Here is a 21,300-nt window from a genome sequence, read left to right on the forward strand (position 1 = left end):
TAAGCAGCTCTGGGTGACTTGCAAAGTCCCTTTTACACCCCCTGTTTTATCTTCCCCAACAGGCAGGTTAGGCCGAGAGAAAGTTAGGTTCTTTTTTATTCAATATAAAGCAAAGTTGCTCACTTTGTAGGCGCAGAACAAGAGGCTCTTTATCACGGAACAGGCTAACAGTAACAATAACAACAGAAAGATGAAAGTAACCACAAGGACAAGCTAAAAGGTGGAGTCTTGGCTCCAATCCAATAATAATTTGAGACAATAGTTAGTCATTATCAAGTATTAGTCACTTTCTATGCAATAACAAGGATTACAAATTACCACTTTTTCTGTTTTTACCTGAAACAAGTGACCATCGCCAGTACTCATTTGCATGCTTCTTGCTTCTACTTTTCATGCAAATAGTCCCAGCTACAATCCTTGTAATCTCCAGGTAGAATGGAGAAATATTACCTGTACCAAACCCTGAAGAGCCCTCTAGTTTGGTGCAGAGACAATATTGAACTAGACGGGCTCAGTATAAGGCAGGTTTTCTGTGTTCCACACCACAAGATCCATAGCCTTGCCCCATGATGCAACCGTATTTATTCTAGCTTGCTGGACAAAAACGAATGCAAAGGATTTACATCAGGTAAATGTACATCAGATACCCACCCAATGAAGTTGAAAAAATAAATTGACAAGGCCAGACCAGTACAGTGGTACCTCGGGTTACAGACGCTTCAGGTTAGACTCCGCTAACCCAGAAATAGTACCTCGGGTTAAGGACTGTGCTTCAGGATGAGAACAGAAATTGTGCGGCGGCAGCGGGAGGCCCCATTAGCTAAAGTCGTACCTCAGGTTAAAAACAGTTTCAGGTTAAGAATAGACCTCCAGAACGAATTAAGTTCTTAACCTGAGGTACCACTGTAACAGGAATAATCTACTACAGGACACACAGCCCAATATGTATACTTGCTATTGCATACATATTGTTGTACACAGCTCTGATATTTTGGAGAAGACAGCATATCAACACTTTTACAAATAAAAGGACAGAAACGTCACTTGTTACCCACACTTCTTTTGTTTTTTAATTCCCCAAGATCAGTGCTAATTTTTCTAGAAAAAGAGGTGCAGGGGCTTGCCATGAATACCTCCCTTGTTCTCTTATTATGGCTATGGTGCCCACCTGAGAGGGGGCAGAACTGAGTTCCAGCTGGAAAAGAAAAGCCCTGCCCAATATATTATCAATGATCCATAGCCCATTTTGGACCACAGTATTAGGTGGAAGGCCTGTGCTTGCTTTCTCACAGCCCCCTGGCATTTAGGACCAAATCTGAACAATAACTGAAACAACATAAGAGAGAAACAGATCCAGGTGTCAACCAGTCAGGCAGATGAGAATTACAGGACCTAATAACATCTGGGTCACTTTCAACCCAGAGGTATTGCTATCACCTGCCAGTAATGTAAAAAACCAATTGTGAGGGGTGGGGTGGGGAATTGCACCTGATTAAGATCTGTTGTAGTTTGATATTCCCTGTCCTGTTTCGGTTTCTCTTTCTGTTTTCCCCACTCGTTTTTATTTGTGGACAAAATATTTCTGGAGTATGCCATGTGCAAGAAGAAGAGGTAACCACAGAGGTACAATTCCTAGCATCCTTAACAAACTACAGTTCCTGGCATTCTTTTGTGTGTTTTTTGGGAAGGGGGCATGCACTTTTAAAAGTATGGTGTGTATACAGCCCTAGGCTATTCTAGGAGTTTAAAATGGGTGGAATGATTGAGGGAATTGGGTATGTTTAGCTTCGTAAAGAGGAGACAGAGGAGATGCAATAGCCATTTTCATTTATCTAAAGGGCCGCTACATAGCGAGTGGAGCAACCTCGTTTTCTCTTGCTTCAGAGGGTAGGGCCCGAAACAATGGCTTCAGTTTAGAAGAAAGGAGATTCTGACTAAACATCAGGCTCTACAATTCTATAAATCTATGACTAAGAGCTAGCAGGTCAGAGGTGAAACTTGATGGACTCGTGCAATCAGGCTGCAATAAGCCTGCCTTATTCTGGAGTTTCTCAAAACTCCAAGCAGCTTTCTAGCAAGCAGTGTTGATGTAGAAGCAAGTCTGTTTCGTACCTGCAGCTTCCGCCCCATAGACACACCTGTACCATCTCCAGGAACTTAGTAGGTTTTAAATTACAGAAGCTGCTGTGGATAAGGGTGGCTTAAAAGGGAGGCCTGATAGCTACATGAGCATTTAATGTACCGATTAACAACTGCTTGAAAGCAACGTTATAAATCAGGGAATCAAAGCACTGCAAAACTGCTTTTAAGCGGGTCAAGCTCTGTAGTGCTGGCATGAATCGTTCTGCCATAAAGCACTGCAGTTGCTGAAAAATGCAGTAGGAGGAGGACAACACACAAACCCTCCTGGCTCAATGAAACCTGAGAGGGGAGGCTGTGCAACACGCACATGTGCCTTGAAGCCTCTTAACATAGGAAGAGAAGAATGGGCCTGCTGGATCAGGCCAATGCCCCATCTCGCCCAGTATCCTGTCTGTCCTCATAGCTGTCAAACATATGCATGTGGGAAGCTTGCAAACTGGACGTGAGCAGCAGCAGCTATTTTCCCCACCTTTGATTCCCAGGAAGTGGTGCTCAGAGATATAGCACCTCTGACAGTGGAGGTAGAATGTAGCCACTGTGGTTGGTAGCCATTGATAGCCTTGTCCTCCGTGAATTTCATAGAATTGTAGAGTTGGAAGGGACCCTGAGGATCATCTAGTCCAACCCCCTGCAATGCAGGAATATGCAGCTGTCCCATACAGGGATCAAACCTGGAACCTTGGCATTATTATCAGCACCACACTCTAACCAACTGAGCTATCCAGGCTCCAATTTGTCTAATCCTCTTCTAAGCTATCCAAGTTGCTGGCTATCACTGCCTCTTGTGGGAGTGAGTTCCATAGTCTTATTATGCACTGCACAAAGTGCTTCTGTTCTGCTGCTGGTGAAATGGTGTGTTGCTGCTGAGCTCAGTGAAGTTAACGCACATCGGTGAGATGCGCCATTCAAGCATGCAAAAAAAGATTTTCCCCCAGCTAATTATGGAAACTGGTTTGTAGTTCTGGCCTTTACATACAAAATACTGGCAGCTGGCCAAGAGGGTTCCCCCCCTTTTTTGGTTTTGTTTCTTTAAGCTTGGAAGTTCTGTTACATCCTGGTCATATTTCAATCCTGTGAGCAGGACACCTGGGTTCTCTGCCAGGCAAAGAGGTGCGTGGAAATAATAAGAATAAATAGAGAAATTATGGGTGTTGTGTAGGACTGGGAATCAAGCCCCACAGTCTGTTTTCACAAACACACCCCATTTGATTAGCATGTTATCCCTGCCAGACACATGGTTGCATTTATATTATTTTTTCAAATCAGGATAGGAAGCAGATTCTCTGCTGGAGCAACGTCCCCTTTTGGGGGGAGAATCCCACCAGCAGGCGGCGCCAGAGGATGCCACCTTCTCCTACACAAGGAGACATCCATATCACACACCAGTCAAAGAATGTCTTTCTTCTTTGACAACTTCCCAAATCCCTGTTTTTCTAAAGCTTTTGTGGCCACTCCTCTCTCTAAAGTTAAGGTCAGGAATTCGGACTCCTGTCTCCCCCTCTCATTACTCTCCTCGCCCCCCTCTCTCTTTCTCTCTCTGCATACCCTCCCCTCCTTCTCAAGCCAAGCCCCCAGGAAGGTGGAGTGGTGGGTCCCAGGATTGAAATTCAATCGCTCTGCTTTTATTCCTCCTCTCTCTTCCCCCCAGAGCTGCCAGGGAAAGGGAAAGGAGAGGGAGAGAAAACCGCGATTGGGAAGGTCGATAAGGAAGGGCTGCGAAAGGAGGACGGTGGAAGACCGACTTACTTGATGAAAGAGCGAGGAAATTGGGCTGGGGGAAGGAGGAGAGAGATAGAAAGATAGATAAGAGGAGTGGAGGGTATAGTGGGGGGAGAGAGAGAGAGATAAGGAAGGGACTGGGTCATACTGGAGGCAGAAAAATAGAGGCGAATGTGTTCGAATGAAGAGAGCAAAGCGGGGCACGCAGGGCTTTGATCCCAAGTTCTGCTGAGCGCCAGAGATCTGATTCTGTAGGGTATGAACCCAAGAAAGACTATAAAGTTTCCTGCCGCCAATGAGCCGATAAGGGGCTGCCTTCCTCCTCCTCCTCCTCTTCCTCCTCCTGAATCTGCTTAACCCGTAGGAGATACCTCTGGCCAACACCAGTAACCAGGTAAGACCGTGGCGCCATGGCATTGTTGCTCCTGTGCAAGATGGCCTTAGGGAGATGAGGGAGGCTTGTCCTCAAAAATCTGTTCCTCTGGATTCCCTACCCCTCTCTGCCTTTTGAACATGGGTGGGTGGGAACCAAGGAATAATAATAATAATAATAATAATAATAATAATAATAATAATAAATTTATTATTTATACCCTGCCCATCTGGCTGGGTTTCCCCAGCCACTCTGGGCGGCTTCCAACAGAACACTAAAATACAATAACCTATTAAACGTTAAAAGCTTCCCTAAAGGAAGGGGCAGGTTTTGTGGGGCAAGCAGTTATCTTCTAGTTGTGCCTCCTTCCTGCCTTGTTTGAGAAGAAGAGCATCTTAACAGAGAACAGTCCCTGTCTTCAGATCAGTCTCCTGCCTCTGTGGGCCCAGGACTGAAGACTCCTGAAGGATAAGGCTTTCAAGGGATGCTAGCATTGATGGGAATGCTCTCCCTCCACTGTTGTGCCTCTGAATGCCAAGTGGGGAGAGTTGCTGGGCCTTGGGGGGCTTCCCCCTGGGGCATCTGGTTGGCCACTGTAGGAACAGGTTCTGTAAGGCTAGATGCAGAATCTCTGGACGCCACAGTGTCCTCAGAGGATGCTCCTGAGGCATAGCAATGTCTCTGCTGCCTATCAACCTCTCTACATCAGTGGCCCCACGCTAGGTATTTTGGACCCTGCAGCTTTCCCTAGGCAATGCTCCTCTGGATCTAGGATTGCCAATGTCTCTCTCTGTGTGTTATAAACTGGACTTCTTCCTGTGCTGCGCAGAATGGAAGCAGGTGGATTCCTTCCCCAATCCCCCGTCATGGAATAATGGAGAAAGCTTCTTCTTCTTTTGCTATGTTTGGCTGCTGTTTCAATAGCAGAGGAGCAAGGGTGGTGTGGGGAGTTGGCAACTTAGCCAGGTCTGCCGTGCTTCCTCACCACAGCACCTCCTCTTTACCACTGGCCCTGAACGGGTTAAAACGCCTTTTAGCACAAGCTCTTTCCGACTGCTGGGTGTGTCGGGGTTATGCATGCGGACACACACACACACACACACACACACGGACCCCTGTGACTGATGCAAAATATGTTTCCTCGCCCCCGCCACCAGCTGCCCCAGCGCCTTTTGTCTCAGCTGCTGCGTCCAAATGCCAGTGGATGAATAAATAACAAGAGCTAATGGCAGCCTCCAGCTATTTCCACCCCCCTCCAGCCCTCTCTCTGCACCCCCTGCCCCACCCAGCCCTCAGAGAAGATAGGCCCACTTTTAGCCGTGGTCAGGGACCTACATCCCTTGCACTGCGGGGTACCCAACAAAGATGAGACCATGCCTTGGGTCGGGGGGTGTGTGTGTGTGTGGCTCCTGGGCATATCAACAGGCGGATTGAACTCGCTGTTGGCTGGCCCAGCCTCCTGTCACTCCCAGGGTCTGGTCAGCCAGCTCATCCAGGGGCTTTGCGTTTCCGTCGGCTGCACTGCTAAAGTAGCACTGCAAGCTTTGGCCAATTAACCACTGGCAGACTGATGGGTGGATCCCTGATTCATCGGTGAGGCTGCTAGCACTTAAAAAGACTCAGAAAGGGCTGGCTCTGTGCAGGCCACAGGTATGATCTGCGCCAGGTTCAGTCCCCAGCACCTCCAAGTATAGCGCTGCCTAAAAACCTGGAGAGTCACTCAGTGTAGACAGTTCTGAGGTACTTGGACGAATGGCCTAAGTCAATATAAGGTACCTTCCTATGGTTGTATGCACTGTAAGTTGGCATAACACATTAGGAAGGAGACACATTGCCTGGATGTCCTTTCTTGGGCACACTAGAATGTTTGGGATAACCTGACGTTCAACGCTCCAGTTTTGATGAAGAATCTTGGGGAGCGTTTCCCCTCTTATTTTGGCGCACAAACAAAATACAGTGGTACCTTGGGTTAAGTACTTAATTCATTCCGGAAGTCCGTTCTTAACCTGAAACTGTTCTTAACCTGAAGCACCAATTTAGCTAATGGGGCCTCCCACTGCCGCCACATCGCGGCCGCACAATTTCTGTTCTCATCCTGAAGCAAAGTTCTTAACCTGAGGTAATATTTCTGGGTTAGTGGAGTCTGTAACCTGAAGCGTATGTAACCCGAGGTACCACTGTACAGCTGCAACTGTATGTAATTTCACATTTACCTACCATAGATGGCAGGAGCCTGTCTTAAATCCTGTGTTTATATGGCATCAGACACAGTTGCGGGGTGATAGAAATAATAACAGTAGTAAGAGCTGGTGCAGCACGGTGGCTAAAAGGCTGGGCTACAAATCAGGAAATCCACCCGGTTTGAATCTGCCTCAAGCTCACTTGATGGCCTGAGGTAAACTCCTCCCCATCGCGCTCAGTTCTTCCCTTCCGCAGTATTGAGGGGGGACCTACTTTACAGGGTTGTTGTAAAGATTGCAACTGGGTACTACATGTGCATTGAACTCTCAACAGTGCTATGCAAATACTAAATGAGCTTATTACCCATAATAATACTTTAGTTCCTAAACTCCCTATCCCTACAGACCACCTGAAAATTGCTGAAGGTCTTGGCAGAGGATTTAATGATTTGACTGCCTTGTGGAGCAATTGTAACGAACTGTTCTAGATGCTCTGCGATTTATGTTGATTGAATTGGGATGAAACTTCCTAATTCTAGCCCTGCATTCACTTCACTGCTGATCCTCTCCCCTCCTTTCAAGTGCCTCTTCCGTACCTACCTGTCTCTGATCCATCCCACTCACACCTTCTGGGCAGAGGCTGGGTGGCCACCTGTCTTGGGTCCTTTTGTTGAGGTTCTTGCATTGCAGTGGGTTGGACTAGATGACCCTTGGGGTCCCTTCCAACTCTCCGATTCTTTGATTCTATGGACTGCCGGGAGCAACTGCGTCTGCCATTTACAGACACTGCTCCTTCTGTTCTTCACTGCCCCATTGCAGAGTAGCTGAATGAAGCTTACAGACCATTAATGGCCCATGGAGCACAGTTGGAGAATCCCTGCTTTAGAGAAAGTGCCGGTCGGCGGTTCGAATCCCCACGATGGGGTGAGCTCCCATTGCTTGGTCCCTGCTCCTGCCAACCTAGCAGTTCAAAAGCATGTCAAAGTGCAAGTAGATAAATAGGTACCGCTCCGGCGGGAAGGTAAACAGCGTTTCCGTGCGCTGCTCTGGTTCGCCAGAAGTGGCTTAGTCATGCTGGCCACATGACCTGGAAGCTGTAGGCTGGCTCCCTCGGCCAATAAAGCAAGATGAGTGCCGCAACCCCAGAGTTGGCCATGACTGGACCTAATGGTCAGGGTTCCCTTTACCTTTTTAAGCCTGCAACTTACACAAGGGTTACATTCCAGGGATTGCCAAAATCATATATAGTGAAAACACGTTGGCTTCAATGGTGTGTGGGATTGCCAAAGTCTTTATTCCCAGGTTCCTGCTCCCTTTCCTCCCCGCTTTTAAAAATTCTAACTTAGTTTTTTCTACAAGCTGAATGTGCACAAGTTAAATGCGTGTAAGTTGCAGTCTTGCTGTACATGAACGTAAACTTAAGTAAGTCATTCACTGAATAATAAGTCTGCATAGCTCGTTGTATTAATAAATCCTGATTGCTTGGCCGTTCCTGATCAACGTATGGTCGTCGTCAATTTGCCTTCTTGGGCGTGTTTTTGGGAAGGTTCCTGCAGAAGAATCCATGTGGAAAACATTATAGAACTGATCATTCTTGTGGGTTCTTGAGTAATGAGTCGGAGCCAGCAGGAATCTAGCAGGCCTTTGCTTAAAAATTCAAATGAATGACCTATTCTGATATAATATTTTCCATGTGGCTTTAGGCATCAAAGCACTCCCACTAAGGAAGGCATAACCTTAAAAACAACAACACCTAATTGGTAGTTTTATTTGCTGCTATTTCTTGAGTACCTTACCAACCAGATAAACAAGATAAACTTTGCAAGAGAGGAGTTGCAGGATCAAAGCTTCTTGCCAAAGTTCAACTCTTTTGTAGGTTAATCAACTGCCCAATCCTTCTCAGGGAGGCTTATCTCTTGGTTGAGTTGGACTTATTCCCAGGAGGATAAAGAGTACCTAGAATTTCAGTCAAACAGTGCAATCCTATATGTGTTGACTTAGAACTAAGTTCCATCCAGATGAATGGGGCTTACTCCTAGGTAACTTGGGAATAAGATCTTAAGTAATTCCGTGTACAAAGAGTCAGTCGCACTTTCTTGGCACTTGTATACGCAGCAGTTTACATGCCTGCAGTACAATCTCATGTTTCAACCAACATATGGGAATCATGTTACTAAAACAGAAGTTACTTCCATGTAGAGATCCGGTAATGGGAAACAGCCTATAGAACCAGAGCAGGCTGGCGGTGAAAGAATCTTGAAAGAATTTCAGTCTAACTTTGCGGCTTTGAAATATGGCAATAGAAAATACATTGAATATTTTTGCTCTTCATGCATCTTTAGGAATCTACCTTGAACAGTTTGCTTCCTTGCTTGCTACGTGTTCACATCCCTCTTAAGAGATCTCGTAATCAAATTCTGCACAATGGTTCCTGAGATCAAAAAAGCAGGTTTTCTTCTGTGTTTGGATACAGTTGGGTGCCATTTTGAATCGTGATGGTGGATGGAACCCTTCAGAATTGCTCTGATTGTGACCACTGGTGTCAAAACTGCACTAATTTGGGAGTTTCTTAGAATTCCTGAGAAATGCCTAGTACGAGGCGGCTAGTGCAATCGAAACAAGGAATCGGTGTTAGATAATCAAGGTGATAATTAAGAATGGAGGAAGGAACATTGAGTGAATCAAGAAAATGATTAGAGTGAAAGGAGAGTAAAGTCAAGATAGAAGAAGAGGTTAAAGAAATAATGAAATGTGTTTAAGCTAGTTGGAAAAATAAAGTAGCGTAACAAGAATGGCTGGAAGTCAAGTCACTTGGTGGGTGACCATGTGGGGGAGGTGTATAGGTATGTTGATATGTATAGTATAGCTTGGTAATGTAGGTATGTTTTATGTTATGAAAATAAGGTAGTGTGTTGTGTATGTGTATTGTGTAAATGCAAATGTATGTGTTTTATATGTTAATAAAGAAAGAAAGAAAAAGAATGGAGGATGGAAAACTAAATCAGCAGAGGGACTTACCGTAACTTTTGGACTATCTAATAAGGGCAGAAGGGCTGTGTACCAGCGAGAGGGAGGACCATAGTTAGATGCCAAAAGTTACCGCAGTTGTACTTTGATGGTGTATCAATACACCTGAAGTTTAGAGTTCAGTGACAGCTGGCTCTTAATACAGTCTGAGAAATCTTTGTTTTAAATATTTCCAGGGTAATTGACAAGTGATGTACAGTGGTACCTCGGGTTAAGTACTTTATTCGTTCTGGAGGTCCGTTCTTAACCTGAAACTGTTCTTAACCTGAGGTACTACTTTAGCTAATGGGGCCTCCTGCTGCCGCCGCGCCACCGGAGCACGATTTCTGTTCTCCTCCTGAAGCAAAGTTCTTAACCTGAGGTACTATTTCTGGGTTAGCGGAGTCTGTAACCTGAAGCGTCTGTAACCTGAGGTACCACTGTAGTTGGAAATTGTTTCTTGAATATTTACAAATAAATTGTAAACAGGTAAGAACATTGGTAGGATTATAATCTGCAGTTTCATAAGAGAATATATTTAAAGTAGAGGAATGAATGAGTAAATTAAGTTAAATTGGATATGCAGAAAATATTAAAAAATAAATTTAAGGAACTGCAGAAAGAGGAGGAAGGAAGTCAAGTTTTGAAGTGTTAAAATGATTATAGAATTATTGAAATGTATAAAATAGAAAATCATAAATAAAAAAAAGGAGTGCCCCCTGGTGGAGAAAATTCCAGCAATGAGGGGCCACCACTGATAAGGCTCTGCCTCAATATTAGGAGTTTCCAGGTCTGTCAGTTCATATGTTGTGGAGGCAGGGTGGCGTTGGGGGAAGAGATGATGGCTGATGGTAATGTGTCCCCTTGCAATCTCCCTCTGCGGTGTCCTTTTCATCCTGCTCCTCATGGAACCGTGCACTCTACTCTCCAGAAGCAGATGGGGAAGAGTTAAACCTACCAGACAGCTGCGAAAACTCAGTCAGCCATGCAAATACTTCATTTCACCCTGACCTTTGGCCAAACTGTGAAGTACCACTGATGTGAGGGCATTTCAAGAGTTTCTGCTGGGGCCCTGCTCTCTTTCTCTCTCCCTGTGTGTGAGTGAAACTTGAGTTAGCATCCCTAACTAAGGAAAGGCACTGCTATGGGGAAATTCTCTGTGCCAAAGTCGGGGGCGTAATGACATATTCAACCGTGAATGCCAAAACCTCCCTCCTTCATCCGCAAAAGGCTACCTAGTTTTAAGTGCTGTTTTTAATGACTATTTCTTTTTCTAATAGGATTGCTTTGTTCTGGTTTTATTGCATTTGTTTTCAGGTTGCATGCTCGTTTTTTGCTTTAAAGTGATGTTCGTATTTTGTTGTGAGAACTGTTTTGGTTGAAGGGCGAACCGCCAGCGTATAGAATGAAGAGGATCATTTTTTAAAAGACCGATTCCTCCCACCCCACCCAAAACGGCTTCCTTCTCTAGCCCCTCGCCTCCCCATCTTTTTGCTGATTTTTCCATCTTTCCGGATCGCTCCAGGCAAAGCCAGTGACGTGAAGATCCTTGAACCCAGTGTGGGAGGTTGGGGGGGGCGGGGAGGAAAGGGACCATCGCAAACAGCTGGCACAATGTCTCCCCCACCCCACTGCTAAGGGTCAGGAAGGGGGGTCCTGGCAGCATCAATGCCCTATTCATTCGCCTGGCGTCATTGCAAGGGTGAGAGGTGGGAGGAATGGAATGCGAGGGCCAAAGTGTGCCAGGGAATACAAGAGGTGCCCCTTCGGATCACGAGGCGCAATTGTATTCCCAGCCAGTAGCATATGGGAAGGGAGGTTTTTTGCATCAATAGGCAACTTTGTATGGATTATATCCGGAATATACTGCCACAACCCCCTGCCGCTGGTTGTGGCGTTACACTGGTGCTTCTTCCAGTGGTCGTTGGTGGCAGGGAGGGTGTCTGTGGACACTTGACTGATGACCCATCATTGGAGCACAGCATCATAACCTGTCTGGATACCCAGAGCTTCCTGAAATGCATCTTAAGTTGCGTCCACCTGCCAGGTAGGAGGAGAAGGAAGTGAAAAACTGGTCGGGTCGAGCTAAGGGTGTGGAGAACAGCAGTTGAGTTTTGGCAAGCAGGAAAGTTAGTTTTGGATTTCAGGATGCTAGACAGATGCTGCGCTCTCTCTCTCTCTCTCTCTTCTTTTGCCTTTCCTCTAAGGAGTTCACGGTAGTGCATCTGGCTCCCTCAAAGGCCAGCCCTATTGTTAGGCAGAGTCAGACCGCGGTGGTTTTTGCAGGGAAAGCACTGTGGCAAAAACCAAAAAACAGTAAGTGCTTGAGCACAGACCTTTTAAGAACGGACCTGTTCCTAGACACACTGTGCGAAAGGAAGTCTGGAAGAGCCCTAACACAGCTACCCCATCTGGAAGGTATCTGAGTTGTGTCTGTACTTACGGCTGCTGCAAATTAGGCTTGAAAGTCATGCCTGCTGCAGTTGGCAGAAGTTGGTCGGGGTGTGAATGTGCATTGCTGACAGGGGCGCACATCTAGTTGTCTAGGATTGGTTTGCTGGCCCAGGAACTCTTCTTGACCCCCTGGGGAAAGATTTGCCAGAAGCAATATAACGAGGCACATCTGCTTATTTTGTGCGAGCACCAGGGAACTGAGCTTCCCCTGGCAAAGAATGTGGATTTGCTTTTTCAAGCCCAGGGAATTTGCAGCCTAGAGGCTAACGTGCTTTCCATTGTTGCACAGCGGTTCTCTGAACCTCTTCCTTTCTGTAAGCTGAGAACCAGTAAGAGCCTGCCTATCCCTGCCCTGGAGAAATCTAATTATAGGCAGCCATCTATTCTTTTGAATTCACCAAAGTGGGGTATGCTAGGCTTCCTGCTATATCTTTCTGCTAGGAGTATTAGCTTTGGCTACAGTTGTTAGTCAGGAGGAGCCACATCGCAGTGGAAGGGACCATGATGTGTTCTGTATACAGGACGCTGGTTCAATCCCAGCCACCTCCAGTTCAAAGGATCTCTGAGTGTTTTGGTAATGGTATGCACAGCAACTGAAAATGTGACTTGAAATGCAGCAGGGAGGGAGGAACAAGCTCGCTGTGTTTTCAGCTGCTAACATGTGCATAGCTTTAGTCTCAGAGCAGACCCATTGAAATTAATGGACATGACAAGCCCATGAATTGCAATGGGTGTACTCTGGAGTCTCCTTCTTTGGAGGTCTTTAAGCAGAGGCTTGACAACCATATGTCAGGAGTGCTCTGATGGTGTTTCCTGCTTGGCAGGGGGTTGGACTCGATGGCCCTTGTGGTCTCTTCCAACTCTATGATTCTATGATTCTATGGATTACTTGGTGGACTTAAACCCAGGGTTGTAGGGGGGCATAGATGGCTCGCTGAAATCCCACTTACCTAAAGCACTAGATATATACCCCCAGCATGGTTAGAGTGTTGGGCTATGACCTGGGAGACCAGGGTTCGAATCCCCACTCAGCCATGAAGCTGACTTGGACCAGTCACCCACTCTCAACCTAACCTTACATTACAGGGTTGTTTTGAGGATGAAATTGGGATGAAATTGGGAGGAGGAGAAGCACCTTGAGTTCTTTGGAAGATAAAGGTGCTATATAAAAATGTAATAAATAATAATAGAAATAAATAACGGAATCAGTAACGCCAATGGACAGGAATGCCAAAAGGGTGTTTTCCGGCAGTCACTGTTTCTGGGTGGTATTCAGTCACATACCGCCCAATTTAGGTTGCGCAGTTAAAGTTGATTGGGAGGCCTTGTGCAACAGATTCACCTCCCTGAAAAACCTTGCTTTTTAATGACAAGGAAAGTGATAGGAAAAGGCAGTGAAAAGTGTGGGGGAACATTTGCTTTGATGCAACGGTCATCTTAACCTCCTTGCAAACAAATGAATGCCCACTGAATAGTCAACATGGTCTAATCTCCCTGCTAACAAGTCTGGATGAATGCTCAGCAAACTAGATGCCTAGAAAGGCTATGAAGTTCTAAATGTCTACTGAAGAGGGACTCAGGAATCGCTTCCAGGGGTTAAAAGCCTCCATTATTAAGAAATGCAGGCCTGAGTGTTTAACAACAAAGGGGTGATTTAACTGTAGAATTCTGCTGCCAAGGGAAGGCGTGGAATTTCCCATCTCACCAAGTTGACACTCTCTCGAATGAGATGCTTTTGCCAGACACAAGCAGGTGGGCTTGATCCAAAAATAACTAGAGGGAATTTGCTGGCAGGGGTTGAACTGGGGAGCAGGTTTAATGGTTTCAACACTCTATTCTGACTTTCAGTTCAAAAAAAGAAACGATGAAAAAGAATAAATGGAGCCTGCAAAATTAACACTGTGTGTGTGTGAGAGATATATACTGGAATAAACGGAAATATTTTAACAGGGGCTGATTGGTGTCTCCTGCTGCTTCTAAGAAAATTGAATTCTGTGCCCAGGAAACTAAAATTCGATGCTCAGCAACTTTTAGATGAAGCAAAAGAACATATGTTACTACACTTATTTTTCACAATGCTGCTTTATTCTATAATTTAAAATGTATTTTGGGTTTTTGTTGTTGCCAAATCTGGAATGGGAGGGCATGAAAGGGATGCAGGTGGGAGAGAGAATGGAGAGAAAGAAAGGGATTTGAAACCATGTTTGTCAGATGGGAACAAATAATGAAAGAAAGAATGGATTTTGCATATCTTGTCAGGAAACTTTTTGTTGTGGGGTGGGAATATAGTCTCAAGAGGGAGATCATTTAAAAACATATTATGAGCTTTATGGATCAACCCCCATGCACAACCTACTGAGCTGGATAGACCAATGTTCTGACTCAGCAGAACCCAGTTCCCTGTGTTTCTAAGCTGGTGGGATGCGACCCACAATTGTGTCAAGATCTCACCCAAGTTGCATCACACAGACAGTAGTACAGTGACCATCTTTCTGTGGGAGGAGAAAGAGGTGGGGAAAGGAAGGATGCCATGAAGGATGGTTTGGTTGAGGTTGTCAAAAGTGGGTTCCATGAGGCTAAGGGGTTAAGCCCGGGGTCCCTGGAGAAGGTTAAAGACCTGGTGCCTTAAAGGTAAAGGTAAAGGTAAAGGTACCCCTGCCCGTACGGGCCAGTCTTGACAGACTCTAGGGTTGTGCGCCCATCTCACTCAAAGAGGCCGGGGGCCAGCGCTGTCCGAAGACACTTCCGGGTCACGTGGCCAGCGTGACATCGCTGCTCTGGCGAGCCAGAGCCGCACACGGAAACGCTGTTTACCTTCCCGCTAGTAAGCGGTCCCTATTTATCTACTTGCACCCGAGAGTGCTTTCGAACTGCTAGGTTGGCAGGCACCTGGTGCCTTACATTCCCCCAAATCGCTGGGCCCAAGCTGTGGGATTCTGGTACTGTGAACATCACATGAAGCATTCTTGCAACAAGTCAGCATCCTCTTTTCTTTTCCAGATCAGCATTGGGTCAGCTGAGGACCATGTCAGAAGGGGACCGGCCTACCAGCGGCCTGAGCCAAGCTAGCAGCACAGTCACCATCTCTTCCGTCTCCATGGGAACGAAGGTGAGGAATTGGAAGTGGTCCGAGCCCTCTGGACAGGTGCTGCTGGGGCGATAGATAGGATTCCAGAGATCCTGCTTGCCTTGTCTTCCTGAGCTAATGGGCTTTGCAACTTCATTTGCAAGGAACACCTGAATAGTGTTTACCTCAGGAGTTGGCAGCTTGTGCTTTAAAATAAACAAATAACCAAAGCTCTTTTTCGGGAAAAGGAGAATTCTACAATAACCGTGTGAACAAGTCCACAACATTTATGAGGCTTCAAAACATTCACATTGGCAGATGTATCCCTGCATATCTATGTGAGGGCTTATCCATATTTCCCGCTGCTTTCTCCCAGGGAAAACTGCTCTTTAGTGCCCAATCAGAGCAAACGGGGCAGTCTGGGACAAGTGTGGATGAGCCCTCAGTCATTTGTGGCACATTTGTGACCTGAAAGGAAGGGAGGAGGGGATAATCATTCTTCTCTCAGTTTACAAAGGCTCTTTCTTTCTTTCTTTCTTTCTTTCTTTCTTTCTTTCTTTCCTCTGCCTTCACCCTAAGGTCCCAGGACAGGTTACAATAATTAAAACATAATGTTTAAAACAGTTTAAAACAACTTACAATCATAGAAATAAGTCGAGTCCTAAAAATCCCAGCTGTCAAACGCCAGGGTAAAGAGGTACAAACCTTTATACCGTCAAGATGCCAGACAGTGCTGAATTTACGTATAAGCTAAACAAGCTATAGCTTAGGGCTCCACTCTCTTGCCCCCCCCCCCAAATATACTTCTTCTTAATTGTATTTCACTATCAATATACTTCTTCTTAACTGTATTTCAGTTCAACAATTACTTTGATAAAATACATATTTTGTTATGCGCAAATGGCTTTAGATACCTATTAGGTCCATAAATTACCATATAGCATATATTCAACACAAAAAACAGCGACAGTTTGTTGTTGACAAAGGACAGCTGGACATACAAAGGGCCCCATTACCTTCAGCAGCTTCATCACTCCTAAATCCGGCCCTGATGCCAGACACACTGTGGGGCAGAAGTTCCACAATTTAGGGGTTGCCATAGAGAATCCCCTCTCCTGGGCTATTTCCCCCAGCTTCTGAGGGTGATGGAGCAACAAAAAGTACCCCCACTGCCGATCTTAATACCGGAGGGTGTTTGTAGGCAGTCTTTCAGGTATTTGGGTCCTGAGTCATATAGGGCTTTAAAACACTAACATGAGCACCGGGAACAAGCTCATAACCTGCGATTAGAAGCAGGCTACCTGAAATTCACCATGAACTTTACTAAAACCATAAATAAATATATGGTTAGGGTTGAAAAGACTTGCTTGGGAGATGGTAATTAAATTAATTTGAATGAGTTGTGAACAGCAGCTTAGATGTCCACTGCTTATACCATGGGAAGCAGCTTGTTTCACCAAAATCAGAATGGTTTCGTAGGGATTTGGGATATTTCCATTACTACAGTGGTAACGTATTACACCTGAGTATTTGAGGAACATGAGGCATTTTTATTTAACTTAATTATATCAGAATTTAGAAGCCACTGTACATTCAAGGAATCCCCAAATGCTGTACAGAGAGAGAATTATAGAACAATACAAATCCCAGAACTGTAAACCCAACAAGGATTAAAAACTGCAGGAATAAGGCAGAGCAATCTTGGAAGACAATAAAAGTTTTCAACAAATGTCAAAAACAATGTTGGAGCTTGCTTCACTCCTAAGGGGAAGCAAATTCCTGAAGTCTGGTGCCACAGTGTTGAAAGCGCAGGCTCAAGTCTCAGCACGCCTTGCCACAGGGGTGTAGGGCATCATCAGGAGATCTAAGTGATTGGAATAGGATTTGTGTGGGGAGAGAGAGAGAACTTCTCAGACGCCCCGATCCAGAATCATATGAGGCTTCTAAATACCAGATTCAAATACTTGAATCTATATTGGTAGCCAATTGGCTCCTGACACAAGACATAAGCATATGTAGAAAGAGGCAATGTTTACCTTGCTCTTAAACAATAGATCTTGAGATGGTCTGAGGACATATGCACTCTGCCATGATGTATTGGGAATATTCTCTTGGTCTGTTTATGTATAAAATATTTTATGTAACAGAGACGTGGGTGGTGCTGTGGTCTAAATAAACCACTGAGTCTAGGGCTTGCCAATCGGAAGGTCGGCAGTTCGAATCTCCGCGACAGGGTGCGTTCCCGTTGCTCGGTCCCAACTCCTGCCAACCTAGCAGTTTGAAAGCACACCAAAAAGTGCAAGTAGATAAATAGGTACCGCTCCGGCGGGAAGATAAATGGCATTTCCGTGTGCTGCTCTGGTTTCGCCAGAAGCGGCTTAGTCATGCTGGCCACATGACCCGGAAAAACTGTCTGTGGGCAAACGTCGGCTCCCTCAGCCAGTAAAGCGAGATGAGCGCCGCAACCCCAGAGTTGTCCGCGACTGGGCCTAACGGTCAGGGGTCCTTTACCTTTACCTATTTTATGTAACACACATTCATTGGGGATACTCACCACTGGCAATGAGGCAAATGGATGTTTACAAGTGCCTGCTGCATAGATGTCTGAAGCTGTTTTAAGGGATATAAGAGGGAAGAAAGGAGAGACAGCACATCCTACATTCATCCTGAAATAGGCTCTAGTCCCTAGCTAACAGGACCAGTGGTCAGGGATGGTGGGAGCTGTAGTCCCAAAACATCTGCAGGGCCAAGTTTGCCTATGCCTGCTCTAGTCCAGCACTGTTGAAAGCACTATACCTTTAAAGCACTTTTGAAACATACTCTTTCCCTCAAAAAATTCTGGACACTGCAGTTTATCCTTCACAGAGCTACGGTTCCCTTAACAAGCGACCGTGCCCAGCATTATTTGAGGGAAAGACTGAGTTTCAAAAGTGCTTTGAAGGTATAGTACATAGACAGCCAATGACAACAAATCTGTTTGTACTGATGGTGCTACAAGGCTCTTTGCTTTTGCTGCAGTAGATAAATAGCAGCATCCCTCCCAGAAATGGCCAGTGTCTAAGTCACACTCATAAAGAGTGCCAGTTCCTTTGGCTTACCGTCCTTTCACTTATCACTTTCCTGCGGTAAAAAGTTTTAGGGCTGCAGCGCTTATTCAGGTTTGGTTTCCTTTGGAAGGAGGTCACGGGAGGCCTATTGGCATTGTGTAATATTTGCATTTGAACTGATTTACATAGGTGGAGGCAGGCACAGCTTCAAACACTTGAACTGATAGGCAACATTACATCAGATCTCTAGGGAGGCAGCCGGCAACCAGAGATCACTCTTTAGAGCTTCAAACTCAGCTTTTTGTGGCTTTCCCAGTCAAGCTGAAACTGCGGACTTCTCTTCACATAAACACCCGGATTAGATCATCCTTAGTCAATGGGATGGGAGTGGTCTGCCTCTGATGCTTCTTTCTGTCTACATTCCCACAACATTCCTGCAACAGGAGACAAGGGGCTAAGTATTTAGTTCCCTATTACAACATATCTCAGGGCTATTGACCACTCTTTTGTCAGCTTCAGGTATTGCCTCAGGGGAACCTGCCCAATAACCCTCTTTACAGAAATCTGATAGGAAACCTGGTGGGATTTAATCAAATACTGGCAAATTCAATTTGTGCAGCTGAAGTTGATTTGGAGCTTTTGAGCAACAATATCCACTTGTTCCTAAAATTGGGCCTTTGATGATAAAGCAGGTCTAGAGGACCTTTGGCCTCCCAGATGTTGCCAGACTACAACACCCATCAAGTCCAGAGAGTGTGGTCAGTCACCAGGGATTATCGGAGTTGTAGTCTTAAAACATCTGGCAGGCTGAAGGTTCCCCCACACTTGTGATACAGGAACGTGATTCTCACCAGGCTTGTAAATAGCATTAGCCCACATTCTTCCATTTCTTTCCTTACTTACCTCCTCCCCCTGCTGTTTGACCACTGCCAGTTTTGGATTGTAAGCTCCTTCGGAGCAGGGACCATGCATATACTGCCTAGGTAAGGCTTTGCAGTTTGTAGGGTAGTTTGCCCACCTTGCTCCCTAGCTTGCATTCAGCTCTCACCTGTGGCTCCTAGAAGTTGTCAGCATGTGACAGCAGCCACACATTGTGAAGGGCTTTGATTGGCTGGCTAAACCAGGTGAGGGTAGCCAATGGGTCTCAAATACTAGATGAGTTGGGGACTTCTCCTGCATACAAAGACAGGCTCCAACAGATTGAGCGGACGAGACCGATAGCAGGTCCAACAGTCAAGAAGACGGTTTCTCCCCGTGCTGCAGAGGGAAGTGAGGGGCAGATGAGACTCATCAGCTTGGGAAGGTAGCCCATCTAGGAGAATGAAAACTCTGGTCCTAAAACTCCACTGCCTTATGAGATATCTTCGGGAGAAGAGAAGTAAAGCCTACACAAATCTGGAGTCCCTAAGGCAGTTGGGTGGCGCCTTGTGCGCCTCCTTCCAGCAACTCCTGCAACCAACCTGGAACCAAACGTACCTCTCTGCTTTCCTTTGGACCACATCAGTGAGATGGAGAGGGGGGAGATCTTGTTGTCTGGGCAGCCCAGGACCTCCATGCATGCTGCCCAGGCTTGCGCCCCGTTAGGCAAGGTGAGGCCACGGTTTGGCATCACCTCACAGAGGCGCACTCCATTGCCTTGAGACAGACCGATGCCAACACTGATGGCGTGCTATTAACAACCCAGTATTGCATTCCACAATACGGGTGCCCAAGACACGGGTGGCGCTGTGGGTAAAAGCCTCAGCGCCTAGGGCTTGCCGATCGAACCGCGGCGGGGTGCGCTCCCGTTGCTCGGTCCCAGCGCCTGCCAACCTAGCAGTTCGAAAGCACTCCCGGGTGCAAGTAGATAAATAGGGACCGCTTACTAGCGGGAAGGTAAACGGCGTTTCTGTGTGCGGCTCTGGCTCGCCAGAGCAGCGATGTCACGCTGGCCACGTGACCTGGAAGTGTCTGCGGACAGCGCTGGCCCCCGGCCTCTTGAGTGAGATGGGCGCACAACCCTAGAGTCTGTCAAGACTGGCCCGTACGGGCAGGGGTACCTTTACCTTTACCTATTGCATTTCACCATTTTGTCTTCTGCAGCCACGCTCAGCCCGGCCTGTCCGGAAGGTTCACGCTTTTGGGAAGAGGGCAAACTCCATCAAGAGAGACCCCAACTCGCCTGTCATCATGCGCGGATGGCTTTATAAACAGGTAAAAAAGTGCATGAGGAACGAAGGGGGTTCCTTAGCTAAGAAGCAGCCAACGTGGTTCCCTCCAGGTGTTTTCAGCCACATCTCCTCCCATCTGCTCCAGCCAGTGTGGCCATTGGTCAGGAATGAGGGGAGTTGTTACTCACATAATACAGATGTTATCACGTTGGCTATGCATTAGCCAGAAGGATGAGTGGCTGAATGTTGGCATGGGTGGACCCAAATAGAGCAAGGGAAGCCAGAGGCTGCTGGTGGCATCACACGCTCAGCATCTGTCATTCTTGGGCAGCTGTTAGAGCTCCAGTGTTGCAGCAGCAGGGGCCACCACAGATGAGACCATGCTCCCCACCACCACTGTCAGCGTTGCCAACACCGCAATAGATCAAGATCTTGCAGAGATTTTGAGATCTCGTCCAGAGTTGTCATGATCTTGCCCCAAATCAATGTTGATGGTGGTGCCACTTAACGAGCAGCTCAATAAATAGCCAACGTCATGTCATCTCCCTGCGAGGAAATCAGGACGAATCTTTGATAGAGAGGTCTTCTGGAAGTAGCCCATGTCCTCTAGCCAGGGACAGAATGTTTCCCCTCCATTTATGGCAGAAATCCACATGTTAGCAGCTTTACTACCAATTCTGTACCCACTGATAAAACAATATGCTTGACGTAACCAAGCAGAATGATCAGGGCTTCTCCTGGGAGTTGATGCCCTGGACACCTTTGATCCCCCTTTTTCCTTTCCTTTCCTCCTCCAGGATAGCTCTGGTCTTAAACTCTGGAAACGGCGTTGGTTCGTCCTTTCTAATTACTGCCTCTTCTACTACCGAGGTAATTGGGATTTCCCCAAGGTTCTGCCAGAGGTGGGCGGAAGTGATGTCATTGTGTTTTTGGAGGGAGGGCTTTTTTCAAGTCTCAGGCAAGGTAGGCTGGCCAAGCATCAGAGGGTGTGCCTCCTCCTTCCTCCTGTTGTTTCTCAGCCTATAACATTCCTTATGGTCTGTCTGGGAGCAGAGCTGGGAAAATATGCTGTAGGTTGGGGTGGAAAGCTCATGGGCCTTCAGCTGTTTATTCCTTTTACTTATAAGCATATTTTTATACTGCTGCATCAAAAAATACATCA

General features: G+C 46.3%; 1 protein-coding gene across 4 annotated transcripts in view; it reads left to right on the forward strand.

The window, feature by feature from the left end:
* Nucleotides 1-21,300, forward strand: part of PLEKHA4 (pleckstrin homology domain containing A4) — a 45,126-nt gene that overhangs the window by 2,485 nt on the left and 21,341 nt on the right. The window contains exons 1-4 of one of the 4 annotated variants that reach the window (XM_083411570.1): nt 3,585-4,255; nt 14,875-14,983; nt 20,071-20,181; nt 20,936-21,008. In XM_083411570.1, the coding sequence (XP_083267696.1) occupies nt 14,900-14,983; nt 20,071-20,181; nt 20,936-21,008 (268 nt within the window). In that variant the 5' untranslated portion in view covers nt 3,585-4,255; nt 14,875-14,899. Of the gene's footprint in view, nt 1-3,584; nt 4,256-11,295; nt 11,468-14,874; nt 14,984-20,070; nt 20,182-20,935; nt 21,009-21,300 lie in introns of those variants that run through there. The other 3 variants (XM_083411571.1, XM_083411568.1, XM_083411569.1) reach the window with 3 other exon arrangements.

This window comes from Podarcis tiliguerta, assembly GCF_965153285.1.
Source record: "Podarcis tiliguerta genome assembly, chromosome: 13".
Lineage (NCBI taxonomy): Eukaryota > Metazoa > Chordata > Lepidosauria > Squamata > Lacertidae > Podarcis > Podarcis tiliguerta.